The 24,040-nt window shown below is 38.7% G+C and overlaps 1 protein-coding gene across 6 annotated transcripts in view; it reads right to left on the bottom strand.

Annotated features, from left to right (window-relative positions):
• Positions 1-24,040, bottom strand: part of PLCB1 (phospholipase C beta 1) — a 681,757-nt gene that overhangs the window by 54,505 nt on the left and 603,212 nt on the right. For 4 of the 6 annotated variants that reach the window (XM_082428205.1, XM_082428206.1, XM_082428209.1 and 1 more), the window contains 4 exons: positions 20,896-20,972; positions 20,701-20,790; positions 20,175-20,232; positions 19,492-19,578 (listed from right to left, as the gene is read on the bottom strand). In XM_082428205.1, the coding sequence (XP_082284331.1) occupies positions 19,492-19,578; positions 20,175-20,232; positions 20,701-20,790; positions 20,896-20,972 (312 nt within the window). The other 2 variants (XM_082428207.1, XM_082428208.1) reach the window with 2 other exon arrangements.

Here is a 24,040-nt window from a genome sequence, read left to right as displayed (position 1 = left end):
GTTCTAAAATTCTCCATGGCCAAATGCCTACTGGCCATTTGGGGTGATTGATTGGTAGCCACTGCTTGAGTCCATGGTCTGGGCCAATGGACCTAGCGGGACTTCTGTCTTGTTCTTAGGCTTCCACTGGCCCCCTCACCACCACCGTTTCCCATCACTGGGGCACTCAGGAATGCTCCTGTCCCTTCTAAGGCACACATGATATGGAACCCGTGAGCCCTGTCCAGAATCTTCCAGATTTTGGCCCAGAGACTAGAAGTCAGAGAGGTACATACAAATCTCACCTCCTGCTCTATCCTCTCTCCCTTCTTTTCTCCACAATTCCTAGGGTTGGAAAAGGAAGGCTCTCCTCTTCCTCTTGTCACATTCTGAGTGTTAGGGTGGGTATTTAGTAAGGCTTAGCCCTTCAGGCCTGGAGTTAAAAGAAACTAAAGAAATTTGGAGAAATCCTTTCCTCTCTTGAAATCTCACTTTTGCAAGATTTCTGCCCTGCTAATGAGGGTCTTCTCCTTAAGGGGATCCCAGCCTTGCCTTTCCTGGAGCCATGACTCTGCCAGGGCGGGGTGGGGTGGGATGGATGGCAGAGAGGGAAGGAGGAAGCTTAAAAGGAAAAGAAAATATATCAGCTTATCATGTGCAAAATAATTTCACTGCTACACAAGGCGGAGTGAATTCTAATTACAGGATGGTAAATACGGAAGTCTCTTGATCTATAGATGCTTTCGTGTGGCAGCCATGCAGGCTCTGTGCCCTTCTGGACCAGCTCTGAAGATCACAATCAATGTACTAAATAGCAAGAGAAAACAACCTAACCTTTAAACAGTGTGTAGGGAAGCTCCTTATTGTTCTTGATAGTTCTGGATAATTGATGCTGCACACTCATTAAGATATTGTCCTTCTGCTGAATGTTGATTCACCAGAGGAAAACACAACCCCGCCAACCAATAAATGGGTGAAATCTCTTTTTCCCCATTCTTCCCTGGCAATCATTTTATTTAGTAATCTCATGATAAACTAGACTGGACCATAGGTTAGAAGTACTCATTCATCTCTCTTCAAATGGGTTTTCCCCCGATTCCTGATATCCCTCATTACTATTTCAGATTTCTGCTTCTCTTCAAGTCTGGGCTTCGAGAAGAGTGGTAGGCAAGCTATCTCCTATTCCTTGCCTCCTGCTCATTCCACCCTTGTTTTGCTCTGCTCCCGCATTTCCCGTGACCCCTCACTCACACCCAGGACACCAATAACCTCCTGGTCACTAAAGTCAAAGGACACGTGGTCACTAAAGTAGCGTCTACTGAGTCCTGTAGACACTATGGATCATTGCCTTCATAGGAATGCCTTTTATTCTTCTTGGCTTCCCTCCCAACTCACAGGTTGTACCTTTTCTGTCCCTTTCAGGCTTTTTTTCCTCTACCAGACTTGTTAAAATGAAGAGTTATCTGGAACTAAGTCCTGGGATCCTTTCTCTTCTCCCTCTCTATGCCAAGGATTTTATCCATCCTATGCTTCAATTCAACCTAGATTCATGATTCTCAATTTTTTGTGCATGTAAGCTACACCTGGAGAATGGGTGAAAACTTCAAGTCACTTAATCTTTTCTGCTTGAACATCTTCTTCTCTCATCACCCTCATAACAGCCTCATACAATATGATGATGATAAAAGAAATCATAAATGAACATGGTTGTAGTCAGAAAGCAAGAGGTACTGGGGTGTCAATTTGGAGTGAAAGATCTGGGTAGGCACTGAGTGCTGCCCCTCTGTGACCTCAGACAAGTCACTTTCACCTCCTGGGCTGCAGAGTTTAGAGAACACAGGTGTGGCTTAATTGTAGTTTTAATAAAAGATTGAATGAGAATTGGCATTTCATTTACAAAGCCTGAGCCACTTCTTACTTGTTTGGAATAAAAGACCAACCTTGGAGAGAAATGTTTCCTACAGAAAATAAAACGTCATCTGAAAACTGTTATTTACCCCAGCAGTTTTCTATTCTACTTCATTTATTTTTACTTAAAACTTAGCAGAGAAAAAAAATGGCCTCTTTAAAACGAACAAGGAAATTGTTAGCTTAGTATTCGCTGTGGGGTAGTATTAGCAGTGGGAGGGATATTATGTTACAGCTGAGGCAATTTTCAGATGGAAGACATTGCTGAATGGGTTAGAAAAATGATGTCAATGCTAGGCTTAGGTTTGAGGAGACTTTTCTGTTGCCCACCCCCGAAATATTTTATATATGCAGGGCTTGAGAGTTCATAGGTCAGCAAGGCAGCACTGACTCTGGTGGAAGAAACCTAGAAAAAAAAGGTTTAAAAAAGGTAATAATGTTTCAGTAGAAAATTTTGTTTACAAAGGATGGGTAATAATGTTTGCAAAAGGAACTCTGCACAATTCTGGGAAAAAACTATGCCATAAAACAGTAAGGTTTGTGCCAGTGGTGTACTGGTGAATGTTGAATACGCTGTTCTCCTAGGGAAAAAAAAGAGCCTGGTTTGTGGCATTTGTTGATTTCCATGGTGTAAATATACTCACTGTAGCCAATTTCAAGCTACAAATGTGAGGACCCTGAACAAAGAGTTAGGAAGAGGTGTGTGGTAGGAATCCATTGCAGTGTCCCTACAGGCACCACAGATGTAACTTACCTCCAGGGCACAGGCAATAGTGAAATGTCTTAATTAATTAGCAGTGGTGAGTTTAGGATATTTGTTACCTTTGTCTTTATTTTCTGTGTTTTTTTTTCTTTTTCTTTTTTTTAAATTGAAGTATAGTTGATTTACAATGTTGTGTTAGTTTCAAGTGTACAGCAAAGTGATTCCGTTTTATATATATTCTTTTCCCTTATAGATCCCTTTGTTTTTAGTATGATTTGTTTAATTGTAAATCTATATAATTTACTTTTCAACAGTGTCTGTGTTTAACAACTGGTTCACAGAATTCCTGGAAAATTTAAAAATGAGTTCCTCTGAGCTAGTATGACCAGCTCCAGCTCATCAATGGTTTGTCCTCAGAGAATAAAGGAAAATTATTACTATTTGCTTAAGCAATATTTAATTACATTCGAGTTCTGAGAGGTGGACACTTTGCTTTAGATTTTTTTTACTTGTTAATTTTCCAGAACTCTATGTTATCTATTAATAGACAAATAAAAAACAAGGATTAAAATCATTGGATGATAGATCAGTAGGTGATACTTTTCTACATATGTGTGTGAGCTGAGTGTGAGGTATATATCTCCTTTTCTCAGGAAAAAAAAAAAAACAGAGAAAAAGATATTTGCTTATTGAAACATGTTTTATGAACTGAATTGTGTCCCCTCAAGATTCATATGTTGAAGCCTCATTGTATGTGACTGTTTTTGGAGATGGAACCTTTAAGGAGGTTAAATGAGGTCATAAGGGTGGGGCCCTAATCTGATAGAACTGGTGTCCTTATAGGAAGAGGAAGATACACCAGAGTTTCTGTCTCTCTCTCTCCCTCTCTGTGCATGACTGCAGGTCAAAGGCCATGTAAGGACACAGCAAGAAGGCACCACCTGCCAGGAAGGGAGAAGCCTCACAGAAACCACCCTGCTGGCACATTGATCTTGGACTTCTGACTGCACAACTGTAAGAAAATAATTTTCTCTTGTTTAGGCCACCCAGTTGGAGATATTTTGTGATGAAAGCACAGACTAACTAATACAACATGTGAATTATGAAATTACATGCAATTCTGCAGAAGTAATGTGATCCTTGCACCTCAGGCTTTGTCACAATGTCATGAGGAATTCCTTCCTACCTGCTCCTCTGCTGGATAAACTTCCACTTCCTCCTGTAGGTCAAAGGTTACCAGCTCTGGGAAGCTTTCCTTGGTTTCCCCAAGAAGAGTCAGCCCTTCCTCCCCTGTAAAGAGCTCTATTATAATAATGATCATAGTGTTTGGTCCCAACACAAATCCTTTGTAGAAAGGTAGATCATACATTAGAAATTTAGATTCAGCATCTTATCTTCCTGGCCTGCCCATATGTTAGCCATACCACTGTTATGCTTAAATTTAAATGAAATTAAATATTCAATTCCTCAGTTGCACTAATCACATTTCAAATACTAAATAACTACCTGTGGCTACTGCACTGGACTCTCAGACATGGAACATTTCCATCACTGCAGAAAGTTCTATTGACAGGGTTGCCCTAGACAGTAATTTGAGGTGGGGGGTTGGTAAGGTTGCATCTTTTTTTTTTTTTTTTTAATTTATTTTTATTTTTGGCTGTGTTGGGTCTTCGTTTCTGTGCGAGGGCTTTCTCTAGTTGTGGCAAGCGGGGGCCACTCTTCATCGCAGTGTGCGGGTCTCTCACTATCGTGTCATCTCTTGTAGCGGAGCACAGGCTCCAGACACGCAGGCTCAGTAGTTGTGGCTCACGGGCCTAGTTGCTCCGTGGCATGTGGGATCTTCCCAGACCAGGGCTTGTACCCGTGTCCCCTGCATTGGCAGGCAGATTCTCAACCACTGCGCCACCAGGGAAGCCCAAGGTTGCATCTTTTTACATCCTTTTATTTCCCCAGCATGCAGCCTAGTGCCTGCTATGCAGTAGCATTCAATAAATAGTAGTTGAATTAAAGGAAAAAATTAACACTATTTATCTAGTTGTAGCTACTTAAGCATTCATGGTTCCTAGAGACCACAGAAATGAACACACATATAAAAATTTATTTTTATTACTGACAAGTAAAAGAAAACTGAGCAATTTTCATTTTCCCTGGGATGAGAAAACCAACATGCAGCATTAAGATATAATTATAGAATTTCTCTCTCAGGTGTTCATATAGCAATCTATAGTTGTTAACTCAGAAGCACAAGATCGATTCTAATTTATTTTTTCTAGGTCATCTATGCTCCATTGTTCTATAACTGATCCTATGGACTCATTAAATCTTCCAGCATGATATTTATGCAACCTTATTTAATGAGTCCTCCAACACCTTGAATTCTCTGGATCTCATACCTATTATTTTAGTGGCAAACTTCTGAGTTTAATTAACCGTATTCTTCATGGACTAAAGGAGATCATAAAAAGGTCACCCAGTTGGTACACAACTCTCTGCTTGCAGACAGCCTCTTTGTTGCCACATTTAAAGATCTTCAAAGAGACACAGAATAACCCTTGGGAATCCCTTTAGGTTAGATATTCTACCTCTCGGAAACTTTTGTTTCTTGCTTAAATCTTTCACAATATAGTCCAAAGCAGTTCTCCTCACTCTAACTCCAGAGCAAAAGGAGAACAGGGTCATCTGTTACATGCTCTGGAGAAGCCCCTTTCTGTGCTTTAACTGAGACGTAGATACAATCTAAACGGAGATATTGCTTTTCCAAACGTTCCTTTGGATTCCCTAGTAACCTCAGGGTAAATAGTAGGGCTGAGTAAATATTCTTTGAATGAAAAAACAAAAGCCATAAAAATAATTCCTTAACAAATACAAATAGACCATGGCACAGAGCCTAGTGTGAACCCAAACTTCTTTCTCATAATCCAGGACGGGACAGGACTTTTCAAGTGGGAGAAGTAGGTGTTAGTTAACAAGGATGCTGTTCTAGAGCTGGGGGAAGAGAAGGATTTAAGAGGGGAGAATGTGGAGAGAAAATGTGGAGGGAAGGGGATCTCAAGGGAAGAGAGCCCACTGGGTCTCTGGTTGAGTTCAGCATCAGTACATGTAAGCTGCGTGCCTGTGAGTGGAGATGTGAGGGGAGAAGGCAAGTCAAGGTTGGGAGGAGGTGAGGGTGTCTGACCTCAATCCCAATGCTTCACACAGGGGCGCAGTGCATGTTTAGCAGCTAGGGAAGAAGGTTGTGTCAAATCCTTTGAACCCATCCATGCAGGCACCACCACGCCTCGGAGTTCCCCCGCTGCTTGGCAGTGCTTTCCCGCTGGATGTGGTGAACACAGAAAACAGCTGCCCACCTTTCAAGTACAGACTTCCTGGAGGTGAGGTCTGTTTTCACTGGGCTGGAAGTTTTCTAACATCTAGTCCTGGGAGATGTTCTTCTCCCAGATGTTTGTTAAAAACAAGCGATTTTGAGAAACTTGAACATCCTGCCCGTGATGGTTAATTCCTTTGCTCCTGTGACCAGTTTGGGGGCTAAATCCTTGGCAAGATTTGGTCATGATCTTGTGGAGGCCGGGCTGTGCCACCAGCAAACGAAACAGGCTTTGTTATATGTGACAGGTGTCTACCCCGTCTCACCACTCAGAGACCTGCTTCCTTCAACAGAGAGGCTGGGAGTCTCTCCACTCTACATATGAGTGTACTGAGGCACAGACGGTGGACCCTTATTGCTTGCCTGCCCATGAAATGTGAGAAAGTGATCTCACACCCCTGACAACTAGATCACAAAATCATAGCTTCTGATATTTACTGAGAACACTGAAGGATACAAAACATGGGGTCTCCAAGGTTTGGCACTTCTTGTATGACTTTAGTAAAGTAATTAACCTTTAAAAACTTTAGTTCCCTCAACTGCACAATGGCAAGAATAAGATGACACATGTAATGTGCGTAGAAGGTGCTTGTCAACGTAGTAAGTGCTCAGTAAATGCTAGTTGTTTTTGTTTTTATTATTTAAGTGTCAGGAAAAAAATGTTAATGTCTTTCTATGGCCTTGAATTGCTCTTTATTTGTTTTACAGATTGTAGAAACTGTGGTTTTCATGCATTTGTACTCCCTATTGAAATAGGTATAGCTTAGAATAAAGCAAGCACTTAATACTTGACATAAATTTATGATTTTCCAAAGCTATACCATTAGCATTTTTAGAAATTGGTCATTTTATTTATTTATTTATTTATTTTTATTACCATTATTTTTTAATTGGTCATTTTATAGCTCTTTACCTAAAGGTTAATACATATGCACAATAAGCAAACATCCCTTTTTGTTTTTTTAAATCTTGCTCTACAGTAATTTGTATTTATTAAAAAATAGAAGTTACCAGGGTTAAAAGTATGACTAAGCTGTTCAGCTTCACCTATTAATCTTTAGTTGATAACAAGGAATATATTTTCTTCCCTGAAGGTTTGCATTCACAAATTTAAAAATGTGAAATTTCAAGTATTTATATGATGAGTATTCTTGGGATCAATTTTAGAGTAAAAACTCATTCTTTTCTGGCAAATGTGCGATGGCTTTATGTACAATTACTTTTTATTCATTCATTTTGTTTTCAGCTTTAGTCTATCAATGGAGATGTTTAAGGTGTGGAAGGAACCTTTGGGGAAATATTAAATTTGATATGAAATATACTTTCCGTACACTGCTATAAAAGAAGAATATTTTGTTATTTTTCAAATACAAAATAGTGCAATTATTTTTTTTCTATTTTAGCAATGAGATCTATTTTTCCATGGAAAATGTGAAATTGGTTTATTTTTATGTTGTCTTTTTATATGTGGGAAGCTAAAGGGGTCAAACTAACTATGTGACTAAAGAATTTTTTATAATGTCCAGGTATTGTGGGAATATCTATCTCTTTTGAAAATAATTTTTTGCTAAGTAGGAAGGTCAGTTGACATTCTGAACGGAAAACAAGTTGTGAACCAGCCATCACAAGCCTGATGGAGTACAGTGACACAAGTGTAACCTTTACGTCTCTATTGCATTTGTTTTGAAAGACAAAACCCAAGTCATGTGTCTGAGCTCCACTGTCATTTACCGCTTCTAAGAGAATTCAATACTCTCCCTGGGTTGTTAAATGTTTCACAGTAACTCTCAAAAATACCAGGACAGGAACAGCAAGTGCAACAAAACACAATCCGATGATGCTTATAATGGATGACTTAAAAGGTAGCCTAAACACTGATAGCCCAATGAGGAAGACATCTTCAAGGTCCCCCTGACATCTTCCTGGGGAAATTGATAGTACTCGCCCCTCCTCCACCCCACCTTCCAATGTGAGTTTTATCACAAGGTCACCACAGGGACGAGATCATCACCGCTGGGAGGACATGGACAGAATTCATAGCTAAAAGCTAAGGGCGTGGCTTAGCTCTGAAATGACATTCTCTGCTTCTCTTTCTAGTATAACAATCAATAGTACAAAATAAAAAGATATCAAAGGGTCAGGCTCTTAATTAGGCAAAAAAATTAAAATACAATAAAACACCATGAAGGCAGCTTAAAGCTTTTCCTTCCAGGTGCTCCAGCCAGGAGGAAGGAATGTACTAGATCCCTGCTAGTCAAATGTGGTCCCTGGAGATGTGGCATCCAGGACACTCCCTGGGAGCGAGTCAGAAATACAAATCTCAGGTGCCATCCAGACCTCCTGAATCAGAATCTGTATTTTCATAGGATCTCCAGGTAATTCATTTTTTCATTCAAAATGAAAATAATTGAGCTAGAGCATCACTGTATGTGGCAATTGATATAAAGGATGAGAAAGAACTTAACACCTCTTTCTCAGTAAAATTGTTGTTTCCACTAATTCTTCAACATGTTTCTGACCTGCACTGCTTCACAAGTCAACAAGTGCTTGAAGACAAAAACATTATAAATCTCACTACAACCCTGTTTTCAATATATCAGAATAGAAGTTTTTTTTTTTTTTTAATAATCACTATAAAGCCTCTTTTCTCCCTGAAATATAGACCCATTGCAATGGCATAGTCCAGTTTTCTTATTAGCAAAGGAATCCAATAGATTTCATGATGTATTTCCTCTAGCAGGTTAAAGTCCTCTTTAATTTTCAAGCTTCAGTTTGCTCTAGCCAGCAGCCCCTGGCCCAAGCATCCCTACTGGTTAGATATTTTCAAGAGCTCTTGATTCTAGAGAATCAGGAACTACTGAGCTATCCCCTTAACTCAAAATACCGTGTAGGAATGCAATGACTTTTACTGTAGTTTTAAAAGGAGGGGTGTTGTAAATTGACTGGAGTGAGTCAAGAAGACTCCCTGAGAGTTAATTTAATTCCACTGGATTTTAAGGTAATAAGATTGGAAACCAGTACTGTGAGAAGGAGGAATTTTAAAAATGTTTCAAAAGTGGGAATAATAGTGTGAGTGTAAGAGAGAAAGATCAAGGCCAAAGGGGAAGCCAGTTTAGCAAAGAGAGAAACAAAAAGACAAACGAAGAAGAAGAAAATATGGAAGAATGGAATTTATGTAAGGAGGAGAGAGAACAATGGTGAAGCAATAAATACCCGAGGAAGGCACGTAAAGATGAGGGATACATCACCCACCCGAACTATAGCAGGAAAAAGATGGGAATGTAAAGAGAAGGGGGGATGAAGAACAAAGGAGCAAGTCCACGATGCCTGTAAACCGGATGGCTACATGCCACCCTTCTCTCAAAAGCGACCCCTCCCATCCTGTCCTACCTGGCCGGAAGGACACCGGTCTCACTGGTCATCACTTGAGAGCTTGAGGGTTGGGGGGAGTAAAGTTGGGGGAAACAGAGGGATCCTCATGGCAAGTTTCCGACAAGAATGAGGAGGAACCGTCCCCCTGTGTGGAAAAAAAGGGAGGCTGTCATTTTTGTGACATTGAATCTGATTTCTGAGTCATCTTCTGTTTCAAATTATCTGTCTGGGAGTTCTCTTGGAGTGTCTTTTAGAATGGAGATTTAAAACCTCAAGCTCCTTTATCTACTTCAACATTTCCCATCACAAATGCAATGGAATTGGCAATTGAATTCTCTTTGGTTCTTCTCTACCTTTGTAGGAATTAGATGTTAAATATGATCACAACTACTACTTTTGAGAAATTCTCCACAAAATCCCACTACTGTCAAGAAACCTGAGAAAAGACTGCACTCAGTCATGGACAGCAGTTGAACAATGCAGCCCAATGAGTCTGAGCTTAATGGCTTTACATTTCTCTCTCCAAGAGAGAGAACTATTTTTTAACACAAAAAATTAGTTTTGTTAGCCCTCGACATGTTTCATTCAAAAAATATGTATTGAACACCAACTACGAGCCAGGCATTGTTCCTGGATGCTTAGAACTCAAGAGCACCAGTGAACAAAACAGTCAAAGCCCCTGCTATCATGGAGCTCACATTCTAATGAGGAGGGGCCAACGCTGAGTGACACACTTAAGAAAGAATTCAATGACCTAATGAGAGGTGACAAATGCTATAAACACCAGAAAGTATAGCAGAATAAAAGGGAAAGGAGATACCAGGGATGGGAGAGTGGTGGAGGGTGGTGTAAACTTAATAGTGGTCATGGAAGGCCTTTTTGAGAAGACAGATTTGAGTAAAGACTTGAAAGACAGGAGAGAGTGGCCCAAGCATACACTTGGGCAATGAACATTTTGGGCAGAGGAAAGAGTCTGTGCAATAGCCCAAGGTGGCACTGTCCTGGATTGTTGGGGCCCAGCAGGGAGCCCAGGATGGCCTGAGCAGAGAATAGGTCAATGAGGAGATAAAGAGGGGTTGCAGCTGAGTGGGGTCAGATCATGTCAGACCTTGCAGACTTTTATTCTGAGAAATATGGGAGCCATAGAAGGGTCTTGAAGAGAGGAGTGGCCTGATTTATGTTCTCAAAGGATGACTCTGGCTGCCACCTTGGGAATTGATTGTGAGTGGCCACACGTGGAAGCAAGAAGACCCCTTAGGAGGCTATTTAGAAATCCAGGTGATAGATGGCGGTGGCTTTGGCTAGGATGGTTTACCTGCAGTTGGCAGCTTAACAATTATAAAGATGTCCTAACTGCTTCATAATATTTTGCAAGTCCTAGGGTTGCTTTGATTCCATTGAAAACAAAGACCCCTGTAAAAAATTTAAGAATTAAAACAGCTCATTTTGTATTTCCCAAAACCTAGTGAAATCCTTTTCAACTAAAGCTAGAAGTTAACATATTTCCTGTTTTCTGTATGTCACAGAAAAACATGTACATTCTGCTGGCTACTATCTTAGACATGATTTTCCATATACTAGCATGATTAACTAGGTCAAAATCTATTTTGATGCCCAAATGGTTAAACACTCTAAGATTCCCCCCAAGTGTATCAAGTTGTGTGTTTGTGTGTGTGTGTGTGTGTGTGTGTGTGTGTGAAATGGCCATAGAGAATATGTAGTGGAGAATCTATCTAAACTATCAGAAATGTGATGAACTATTTACTATTCTATCATAAATATTAGCAAAAGATAAAACCAATTCTATTGATAAAACTCTTTGAAATATTAAAATATTATTTGTCTTGGTTTCAGCTACAAATTCAAATTCCTTGTCAAATTCAAAGATTATCCTCAGCAAATGATTATAATAAATGCAGAAGCTTGTGTCAATTGATTTTTGTTGACAGAAAATGTATAATCAGGACTCTAAGTGGTAGATTTGTTACATTAATTTGGCTTTAGGCATAATACATGGAAAATAGAGAAAGTGACTCTTGCTCTGAGAAATTGCTTTCCTATTTTGAACTGAAACTTTCTTCAGCATATGCCCTTTTGCATTTGACTTTTCTCTAGTCTCCACATACTGCTTCATCAAATATTTCAAAGCACTAATACATTTCCTCTTTGGATATTCTACAGGTAAATATTTCGCTTGGTTTGAGTTTGGCCATTCTTCCCCTTAAAATGTTGAGGGTCATAGAAAAATCAGATAGTGGTTTCCTGAGATCAATTAAATTTTTACATTTAATAATGTGTTTGACTATTTTTGTTATGCTGGTTATACCAAAGCTGGGGTTTAAAAACAAACTAGAGATACATTTGGAACAAAAAATCTAATGCATGTTGGTAAAATTCATATAAATTGTGCACAATGACAGGCACACGGAGTAGAAACAAAAGTAAATCCCAAAGGTTTTGTGGGCTATCCATGGTTGTGGACTTCCATTTTATGGTAGGAAGGCAGATGAAAGTCAATGAGATTGAAGTCCATCTCATCCTATCCCTGATGCTAAACTCAGTGCTTGTTGGGAAGACTCAACTCCATCAACACAAACACTGGCTACTCTAGCAGGTTGTGGGTATTGTCTTTGGATCCCCTCCCCTCCATCCAATACGCCCATCACCATACTCCCATATTTTCTCATCTTTAGCAAAGGAAAATAAAGACAAAAGAAGGGGAAAGAAAGTTAATGGGATGGAGAAAAGAGGGAGGAATCAATGGCATCCATGGGAATCTCAGTTCCAATTCTATTTAAATCTCAAACTCAGTTGTCTGGCAGGGACCAACGGATAACAGAAATCCATGAAGCAGCCTGGGGAATGCCCTGCAGGCCTAAGGAGCAGCCTCCTCTCCACTCTAGAGATTTGTTTCCATGTTGGATCCCTGTAATCATATAATCTAATTTTTAAAAAGAAAAAAAAATTAATAAGAAAATTTCTGATTTAAAAATAATAGTGTGATGATTTTGTAATGTGCCAACTTGGCTAGGCTGGACATATGCCAGGGTTTCCTTCCTGTATGTTCCCAGTTAGAGTGGGTTACAAGGAAGACTCTCCCAAGAGTTGTAGGGCTGATGAGAGAGGCAGCAGCCACTTTGTAACACACATGCACTATTGCTGATCTGTTGACTTGTCTTGTTGGGGTGAAGCAGCAACTGGGCCTGTAATCACTTTTCCTTCTCCTTGAGTCTTCCTTTAGTTTTTCTGACTCCTGGGTCAGGTGCGTTTATGTGTGTGTGTGTGTGTGTGTGTGTGTGTGTGTGTGTGTGTGTGTGTATTCAGCTCTGTGACAGAATTTCAGCTTCTTCAGGTTATCCTAGTTGCCAAGCCCATGCATGGTCTTCTCTTCCAGACTGCCTGCCTGCCTGCCTGCCAGGGTCCAGCATTAGATGGAGAGATGGCCTTGTGGAGATTTCATAGTCTACCCCCACAATTACATGAGCCAATTCCCTGTAACACACACACATAATCTGTTACTGCCCCCACAATTACATGAGCCAATTCCCTGTAACACACACACATAATCTGCTACTGGCTCTGCTTCTCTAGTTGAACCCTGACTGATACAGATGTTCAAATGATGTCCAAACTGATACTAAATCAAACATTTTAAAAACACTATGTGGGAATTTTATATTTCTGTTAATGGCTGGTTAGGTTATTTGGGCCGTCTTTCTCACTGAAAACAACTAGAAAAGATGAACTTGATATTAAAAACTATATTATTTAAAGAAACTAAGAATCACAAAAATTTAAAGAATGATCAGGCCCAAACTCCAAGGAACATCAAACCTAGACAGGTAACAGGCAGGGAAGCTGCTTTTGTCCTGAGGGGCTTTTGCTAATGCTGGATATTTTGAATTCATCTTTTGACAGCCTTCTAGGATGAGGACAAGATTCAAAGCCTGTGGCTGGCCAGGAATGAGGAATCTCACAGGAAAATTTCCTTACTATAAGCCAGACACACAAATTGTAGATTTGAAAATAAACCAAATAGAACTTCTAGAATTACATAAAATACAAAAGGTATATATAATTAACTCAGTGGATGAGTGAAGTAGCAGTATAAACAAAGAATTAGGGAATTAGAATAAAGGTCAGAAAGAAAATTGTCCACAGGTACCATAGAGAGACAAAAAGATGGAGTATACTAGAACAAGTTAAAAGAGGAGATAGAATAAGAAGGTCCATTTTATTTTATATGTAAATAATGTGATGGAAGGAAATTTTTAGAGAGTGTGATGGAAGCCAATTTGCTGACATGATAGTTGAGTTTTTACAGAACTGATGAAAGCTATCCATCTAGCCACCTCAGATGCATATTTAGATACATTATAGAAATTTGCATAAAACATAAGAAAAAATTCTAAATGCAAGCAAAGGAGGAAAAATACAAGTTATTACCAAAAGAATTACACTAAGACTCACAATTAGCTTCTCAGTAACAAGAGAGACCAGAGGACAGTAGAATCTCATCTTCAGTGTGCTAAAAGAAAATAGCTGCCAACCTAAAATTTTATACCCAGTGAAAATATCATTCCAGAATAAAGGTAAAATAAAGACATCTTTCAGAAAGAAATGAAAACAAACAAACCAAAAAACCCAAGGAGTTTACCACCAGTAGACTGTATAAAAGGAACTTCCAAAGGATGTAGAAGATAATGATCCCAAATGGATGATCTGAGACACAAGAAAGAATATCCAGCTAAGAAGCTTGTGAATGAACACTGCCTGTATAACATAGAATAATAATGTCTTATGGGTTTAGAAATCTATAGAATTAAAGTAAATTTCAAAAATAAATCAAGAGGAGAAAAACAGAGTTAAAAAACTGTTTTAATATTTGAGTATTGCCCGAAGGAAATCAAGCATGTCTAAGTTTTATTTTCAAGAAAATAGTGAATGACTATATATTTTTTAAAAGGCAATTCTTCACACTGAAACAAAGGAGAAGGAAATTTCTTTCACACACACACACACACACAAGCAAAAGAGCAAACCACTGGCTAGGTCAGCCAAGCCTTGAAAAAGAGTAAAACATAAAAGGTAAGCAGCCAGTTAGCACTCTTTGGTCTGGCTTTTAAGAGAGGGTCCAATGGTTGCTGGCAGGGAGGATGCACGTTTCCCCATCAAGCAGCAGAGGATTAGAGGAGGCATAAATGAATCACGGAAAAGAGAAGCATCTACTTTAAATCTCCAAGGTAGTCTCTTTCTCCCAGAGCACTGGGAAGGCAGGACTGAAATAGCTGCATTTAGGGTTGTCTCAGGACCCAGCGGTGGGTCTGACAAGAGTAACTTCATGCAGAGGGATGAGTCACTCATCCTGTTACAAAGATGTAGGCAGGGAAAGGAGGAAGATCAGTCTATATTCCCCTGGTGGAGGAAAAAATAAAGCCAGTAGCTACATGATGAAATGTTTTTTGGGTAGAAATTAAAATGCCCTAAAGCTTCTTGGAATTCTCTCTTGCTGATGAGCTATATTAAAACAGAAAACCTGTGTGCTAAGAAGCATCAAAGATAAATTAAGTGTCAGAGAAAAAGTAAATTACACATTTATCGACTGTTTTATGAGGTTATGGAGACGGTTCATTAAAAAGTCCCCTCAAAAGATGATTCTTCTTGTAATGAGAGCCCGTAGGTGCAAAGTGATCAATAGACATTGGAATAATCGCAGCAGATTCAGGGCAACTCCTGATTAACGATGTTTCAACATGTTAAAATAAATCTCTTTGAAGTGTTCAGGAAAAAGGCAGAACGTCCTTTTTATAATGAATCAATTCCGAGTTGAACACAACCACAAAAGGTGTGTTTCTTTGCAGTGGCAGGGTCCTTCAGTTTTTTCTAACACCATTTGTACACATAAACCCTTTCCTATTGGCTTTGGCAATCCCAGGTATGGAAATCCCAAGGAAACCAATTATGTCACTGAGTTGAAAGACTGGTTAGAGTTTATTGCGTTCATCTTAAGAACTCTGAAGCTATGGATTTCATAGCTTTGAACAAAGCTGAAAACAGCATACATTCAGGGACTGAATCAAATATCTCACTGCTAAGAAACATGCAGCTGAACATTTCTCCAGGATTTAGAACTCTACTGAAAAGGAGCTGAGTATTCTTTTTTAAGGACTTTATAAATTTCAGTGGGACTTATGTACAGGAATGCACGACATAATTTTATGTCAAATTGAGAGCCAAAATGTTTATCTATTGTATAAGTTGCCTCTAAGGATCACCTACTTCCAATTTCTTCAACTCCTTTAAAAATTACATACAAAAGGAAAAGACTCACTGAATCTCTTTCTGAATGGGAAAAATGGACTCTACACATAAACTTTCACATTGTGGGGCTGGCCTAATTTGGTCCCCTACCAAATACAGACCAGCAGGATGGAAGTTCTTCATCCATGCGTGTAAATGAAATGGACTTTTAACCTGGTTTGGATTGAGGCACATTGTTCTGTTCTGTAGCATGATGGTAAAAACGTTTGGAACTTGAGTTGATCCTTCCAGATCATAAGTATGGTTGAGTAAAAAGCTACTCTTTCAATTAATCTACATCTGTTAACTTGCTCTAAATCTAGCCAGAACTCCTTGCCACTGAAGAACTATTGTCTTTCACCAATTGGATTTTTAAATTTCTTTGGTTAAAAAATTTTTTTATACTTGTTTGTTCACTTTTAAACAAACAAGTTGTTTGGTTACCAAATGCTTGGAAAATCACACAGATTGTGATTGGGGTTCAGGACAACTGCAAATAGTGACACTAGGAGAAAACAGGAATGGAAAAAGAGCACCCTCCTTGTTTAAGAGGAGGTTAGGAACATAAAACACATGATCACATTAGTTAGAATAAGTGGATAAAGAGGAAGTAAATGTTATAATCGACAGTAAGGTGAAAGACACTGATGAATGGGAAGAGACATGATGCCATATAGTGTATGTTTTTGCCATAAGTGAAAGATTAGCCTTTCTTGGTTTCTAGTTGAAAACTGCTTATCCCACCTAAAAAACACTTGAAGGAGGAACTCTATTCCCCTCGGCTACTTCTGGCAAAGTTTGGCATGCTTTCCTCTTCATAAGAAGACTGCAACTATCTTTAATATTACCTACTACAGTGTCAACTCAATTTCCTTGTCCAACACTGAGTGATGGAACAGTTCATAAATTTCTAGATGAAATAAAATCACCCGGTCTTCTCATCCTTCTGACTGAATGGGACTCACTCAGTTAACCTCTTTTATAGATACTTCTGGTCATTCATTTCCTTGAGTTGCTCCTCTTTCTATTTTGTTTCTACTTTTGTTAATTTCCCTCATATCTATGTCAGACTTCAGAGGCTACTCCAATACTGATGTGAAGAGGGATTATTTCAAAGCCAGTGTTGTTCTATTTCTGGTCCACATCCAGTAATTATAGGAGCACAGATAACTGCTCTGCTGGTCTGGCCTTTCATTTTCTCAGTTTGCCATCCCGTGTTTTGGTCTTTCTCCACATGACCTACACGTGATCTTATTGTTTTATTCAACTGTTTATTATTGCTCTTTCTGGTCACGGTCATTTCCCTTTATTAGCCACTGTGTCTTACAATATTAACAGTCATGGTTTCTTATTATATTATTAAAGTCATGGTTCCAAAGCACAAAATTTTTAGGCCCTGAAGAAAACCTCTCAATAAATGCTTTAGTTTGACGTGGAACCAACAATCTTCAAGGGCAAGCTTCAAATCCAGACACACTAAGATGGTCATTAAAGGCAGCCTCATGGGTGAAAAGCAAAGAGAAATCATTGTGGTACCTATTTACAGTCAAAAATAAAGGCAACAGAATGACTAAAAATTCATAGAAAGACTTCAGATCTCTTTCTCAGGGGCCAAAAAAGAAATGGAAAATTGCTATACATATGGTAGGGTGCACACTGTTAATTACCTATCCAACTTTTATCTCTCCTCTATTTTTTTGATAAGAAAACATCAGTTTTGTTCAGGTACCTGGTGATCGTGGAATTGAGGAGAAGGTGAAATCCCTCTACCCTTTTGAGTAAGTCTTAATTACTCTAAGCCAATCATGAAAATTACATTCTTATGCTCATAATTGGTTTAGGAATGGACATGGACACAATTCTAGCCAATGAGGGGAGGTCTATTGAGGAGATTTAGGAAAGTTTTCCTCAAACCTATAATCAGTTACAAGATGAAGACACTCCTTTTTCTGGCTTTGAATAGTTTTCTGTAAGGTTATGATGCATGGAGCTAAGGCAGCCGTCTTATGACTGTGGGTTTACAGCCTGGGGATGAAAGGCAATAAATTGAGATAACACTGTGGACATTCTGAAAAATACCCTGATTCTTGATGAGGTTATTGAACCACTAAATTAACTATTCTTCAAGTTTCAATACCTCTGAACTCCCAGTAATGTGACTTACTAAATGATATTATTGCTTAAGCCAGTTTTAATTGGGTTTTCTGTAAAGTTGCTGTTGAATACACCCTGACTGATAAATTATCCAACAGTTATTAGTTCTTCTAATGTTTTGTTATATCCAATGAAGAAATTTACTACTAAATTTGATTTTAATCATGGTGAGCTAGAGCAGTAACATAAAATCTTTGTAGGGTTATTTATACTGAGATTTATGTAATTTAAACACGTGTGATTACATTTTATTTATGAGTAAAGTAGTTGACATTTTTGGACAAAAATGAAAACAAAACAAAACTGTGTGGGAATAACAATATTTTCCAAGAGAGATGTTTTAGAAATATAAAAATTGGCTAATGAAATATCAACCATAAGTTAAGTATACCATACCAGTGTACAAAGTAATGACAAATTGAAATTCAGACAACATGGATTGAAAATGTATGTATTTGAATATATCACTCATTATTCTTAAGGTGTTTCTGAAATTTCAGTCAAACCTGGATCTTTGGCTCCAAACATTTGAGCATTTAAAAAAAAAATCAATCCTAAATGGAAAATACTGCAAAGTCTAAAATTATGTTAAAATGTACTCTACCTTACTAATGCATAATCAACTTGAGAGGGTGGCTAAGAATATTTAAATTGTATTTATAAAAAAACATTAAAAACATGTATTTTTATATAAAAATTAAAAACATAATTTTTATTTATATAAAAAACATAAAAATGAGCAGCATATCTCAATAATTATTAATTCTTAGATTTTCACTACTGTTTGAGAATCTATATTCCCAAGCCTAAAAACTTTGTGTTAAAAATATTAAATAAATGTTCTGCCCAATAAATAAGAGCAGAAACACCCACAAAATATATATTTTAAATTAGCCACAAGCAATCTATAAGAAGTATATTGAACAGACTATACAATGAAACAAAACTAACATTTGATCTTTGCAGAAATGTAATACCAGTGTCTTTTAGAGTAGATATTTTAAACTGCAGATTGAAGAACAGGAAAACTGAAAAGCACGTTTTTCACAACAGAAAAATATTCAATGATGAATCAAAATGGATAGAATGATCTAAAACTGAGATTATGCTAACCTGAAAGTATTTGATTTACAGATATTCAGTTGGTTTAAAGTTAATATTCATGGAATGATTGATTTTGACCAAATAAGCATAAGGTAATTTTAAAGTGGAGCCCCAATAAACTATTATAATGGGGGAAAAAAACGTTTGTTTTTTTCTGGTTTATGAAAATATTTTGTTAGATTAAAAACCAGGGTGACTTTGGTACAAGACGTCCTCTGCTGGACAGAGTCTGCCATTACAATATTACATCATCTATTTAGAGCTGAAGAAACTTGTCTAATTTCTCTCTTTCCTGGTGGGGAGGTGGTAGTGGTGGGGGGGGGAGGTGTGCTTTAAAAATATCCATGCCTGAGCTACATCCCAGACCAATTGAAACCAAATCTCAGGATCTGGGTTTCGTGCATTTGCAATTTTTAAAGATGACCGGTGATGAGTGCTTACTGAATATTGCTATCAAGATTTTTAGCATCATTGAGAAAGTTACATGAGTTTCACATGCAAGAACTGGTCTGAGACTGTGTGAGACATACCTGAACTAGGGAGGTTTTATTCTAATTAAATGGAAAGAAAATGAAATCACTGTGTATTATTATTCCGTTCAGTTTACCTTGGGCTTTTCGTCCAGGATCTGCTGACGTATCTCTTTGTGTTTCTCTACGAGTTTTTCTTGCCGTTTACTTTGTGCCTCTTCTAACTATAAGAAAGTTACAAAGAAAGTCATTTTCATCTAAACATTCAAGTGAATGTTTTCAGAAAAAAATAAAAGCTTTTCAGATCTGTGGCATATGTTTATTTCATATCCTGGTCAAGAACTGACCTTATAAGGGTAGGAGACTGCAAGTATTGAAGCTGGGTGATGGGTACACAGGGGGTGGGAGTGAGGTGATCGATGGATTATACCATTCTCATATTTTTGTTAATGTTTGAAAATGTCCATAATACCAATTTAAAAATTAATGAAAAACCTTTGGAGGTTGCCACCTCTCTACCATTGGTGACAACTAAAGGTTCTTTTGCAGAAGGTCCGCTTGACATCATGTTTCTGGGTTCCTGACTCTAGAAATGATTCTTAACGTCTATCTTCAGATGAACCTTTCTGCATAGAGGTTTGCAATTAAACTTGCAGAAACACTGATTACAGACTGGCTGCTCTGGGTAGTAGCTCTGCTGGGTGTTGGTGAAAAAGAGTTACAATGAAGCATGGCTTTTCTCTCCATAGGCTCACATGGTATTTATCAAACATTCATACATGGTTTGCAAAAGAGAGAGAGATTCATCGGCATGACATACCCTCTTGATGTACTGCACTACCTCCTGGATGTATGACCGGATCATCTCTGTCTTTTCCCTGAAAGCAAATGACAAAGAGATCATTATATGAACTCATCCATCATCGACAAACATGGGAACCTCAGGCTTCCAGATGAAAGTTTACAGAACTCTCAACATCCTTCTTACTGCTGCAAAGAAGGCACCAATCTGCCAGCTCTGAACAAAGGTCAGGTTCCACCCAAGGCACAAGCTCTGTGTTCACTAAATGCCAGGAGGGTTGTCTGACAATATCAGAAGTGAAGATTTAGCCTTTCCCTTAGGCTGGGTCTTTACTCAGCCTTTACCTACAGGCCCTGTGGGCACCTCAATCCTTTATTGAACTGCTCTTTGAGTTCACTATGAAAAACCTTATAAAAGGGATCTTCAAAAAGGTTAATTAGAGGAGAAATTTCACAGATGCATCTTTGTATGGTTGGAAGCTGTTATTCTGCTGTAGAATAATCCCCAGGTAAAAGATGGGAGAAAGGGGGTTCTTTCTACTTACTCTTCCATTTGGCTTTTGTCTTTGGATTTAGCTTCTGTTATCTTCTCCTGCCTCTTTTTATCCATTTTCTTCTTTAATTCCTTCTTCTCTCTGAAGGCAAAATGGAAGTAAAAGGGAAAAATGGTCAAGCAAATAGCAATTGGTGTTTAATACATTTACATACACAAATACATTGTAATGAGAATGAAGGCTTACTTCTCACAAATTTCTTTAAGCTTCTTTAACTGATTATTCTGACATTCTTCAGCAACATCTGTCAATTTTTGAATAAGCTGAGGAAAGAAAATGCAAGTTGGCTATTTTACATTATCACAAACAAAGCACCTTTTCCCTTCCTCTCCCTCCACATCAAACAACAGTATCTGAGGTTAGAAAATCTGATGTTTAACAATAGTTAAGGGACTTCCCTGGTGGCGCAGCAGCTAGGAATCTGCCTGCCAGTGCAGGGGACACGGGTTCGAGCCCTAGTCCGGGAAGATCCCACATGCGTGGAGCAACTAAGCCCGTGCACCATAGCTACTGAGCCTGCACCCTGGAGCCCGTGAGCCACAACTACTGAAGCCCGCACGCCTAGACCCCATGCTCCACAACAAGAGAAGCCACCGCGATGAGAAGCCCACACACCACAATGAAGAGTAGCCCCCACTAGCCACAACTAGAGAAAGCCCGCACGCAGCAATGAAGACCCAATGGAGCCAAAAATAAATAAATAAATAGATTAATTTTTTTAAAAAACAAAAAACAATAGTTAAAATCATCAGACATCTTACATAGGCAATAAGGACATAATTTTCAACCATTACATTATCTAGGTTTTAATATGAAATTCTTCTTCTTATCTGTTGCTAATTAAACAGGATTTCTTAAATTATTGGGTTAGTTACTGCAGCTTGTCTTTGCCAAGTGCAAAGACAACGAACAGTGTGGACCCAGGTACCAATCCCCACTCTATGACTCACTACAACTATGACTTTGGTTATGGAGCCTATATTTTCTGAACCTACATTTTCTTGGTTATAAATGAGGTAATCAATGCCTTTATATCTTGGAGGTACTATGAAGCTTAAAATAAAACTGAGTGTGATACAAATGTAAGATGTAATCAACTGTAAATTATAATTCTTGGTTTCCAGCTTCCATTCCTTGCTTAATTGCTTCAAGAATGACATGAGCCGCGATAGTGAGAGGCCCACGCACCGCAATTTAGAGTGGCCCCCGTTTGCCACAACTAGAGAAAGCCCTTGCACAGAAACGAAGACCCAACACAGCCATAAATAAATAAATAAATAAATAAAAGAAAGGCAAGTAACTTTATTAAAAAAAAAAAAAAAAAAAGAATGACATGAGTTACCCATCTTAGAAACTGATGTTTGTGTCCTGTGTGGGTAACTTCCAAAGAACATTGGAAATTCTCTTCTGTGCTACCATTTTGAATTTTGAATACATTGCCATGATAGCAATTCTTTTATTGTCTTGCATCTATTTTCTTATCAGACCAAGCTTCAAGAGGGCAGTGACTGTGTTTTCATATCCTCAACCCTCCACACAATTTCTAGCCTTCAGTAGGTATTCAATAAATGCTTGTCAATTATGTGAGGGTAATTGTGCCCTCCAGTCACTTCTCTTTCTTTATTCTACATGAAGAACTTACGGAACCTTCTGCCATTGCTCAGGCAGCAATAGCAACTGGACTCAACCCTTCCTACTGGAGCATCAAATAGATGGTGTGGGCTTCCTATGAAAGGTCCATTCTGTTCCCCAGAGATGGAGATTCTCAGATACAGCAGACTGAGTTAACCAGTTATATATATATATATATATATATATAGTAGCTATGACAGTACCAAGGCAATATAATCATAACACTAGCAAACTTTCATTGGTAATTTACACATGCCAGTCATAGTTTGAAGAGTTTTAAATGTATTAACTTATTCAATCCTAAGAATTGTCCTGTGAGGTAAGAGCTATTGTCCTCATTTTACATATGAAGATACTGACGCAGGGGACTCAAGTTCTGGGCTCGCGTACTTGGTGGTACTTGGCAGAGCTGGGTACAAACCCAGATAAATCAGCCTCCGCAGCTTGTGGCCTTCACCACTCTCCCAAGCTGCCTTTTGTTGTGATTTTAGAAATTGTTTTAAAAACCTCTTCTTATCTAAGAGAATAAAAGAAATCGAGGGAGAAATTCTCTCACAGAATTACCATAAAGAATCCACATTAACTTGACATTAACATGAAATTTGATGCACTCATCTGTGAAGTGGATTAAATCTGAACAAATATAACTGAAGCTTGGGCCAGTAGAAAGCCTATTTGAAATCACTGAAAATCATTCAAAAGACGTTGCCTGATCATGACTGTCACAATTAAAAAAATCATGAAATACTGCAGTTTAGTAATGCCATTTATCAAACCGTCTAGATTTAAAATCCCGCTGTGCAAAGACTCTGGCCATTTCCTTGAGGATTCCCGCAGAGCCTCTATTCTAGCTGAGGGGTACACACAGGGCCTTCGCCTCCCCAGAAGACCTTTCTCCTCCCCCGTTCAGCCTAAGGAGTTACAGAGGGTTATCAGGGGAGCCTCAATCTTGGCGGCAACATCAGAATCCCTTGTGAGCAACTTCTTAAAAATACACATTCCAGGACCTGTTCCTAGGCCTATGGACTCCACATGTCTAGGGGTAGGGCCTGGGAATCAGTGTTTTCAAAATCTCCTCAGATGATGTGGATTCTTTGCCAGATTTAGGGAGTCTCAGTGAGCTCGCCCTCCTTCTATAGCCACTGCTAAGTCTCCCAGCAACACTTCTGAATTCAGTGACATTCATGCTTCTGTTTCCGTGTTCTCATCTCCATCATTCACCCTAGTCCAGAATCGTTTCTTGATTATGGCAGCATCTGTTCACATTTACAGCTTTCCTCCCCACTCCTGCCCTCTTCCTCAGCAACATCAACATCCAGGCAATGAAGCCACTGAGCTTGAGATCTCCCAGCCCTTCTACCAACTTGATTCTGAGTTTTATTTCCATTTGTTTTCAGCCCCCACACAACGGCCAGCACCAACTTCCCTCAAGGTTCTGCAAAAGTTTCCTGTCTGCTGCATCCCCTGGCCTTCCTTTTTGCCCCTCCCTTGCACCATCTTCACTTGTTTTTTATTCTTCTCAGAACTAATTCCCACCTCCTTTGCTCCCAGAACACACACCTTTATCTAAACTATTCAAGTTAGCCACAATTCAACAAATATTTATCAAATGCCTACTAAAGACCTGGCATCATTCTAGAAACACTGAGCTGATGAGTTGGCTTTCTAGATCTTGCTACTCAAAATATGGTCCAGGAGC

This window comes from Balaenoptera physalus, assembly GCF_965194825.1.
Source record: "Balaenoptera physalus genome assembly, chromosome: 16".
Classification (NCBI taxonomy): Eukaryota; Metazoa; Chordata; class Mammalia; order Artiodactyla; family Balaenopteridae; genus Balaenoptera; species Balaenoptera physalus.
This window is presented reverse-complemented; position numbering and strand designations above follow the sequence as displayed.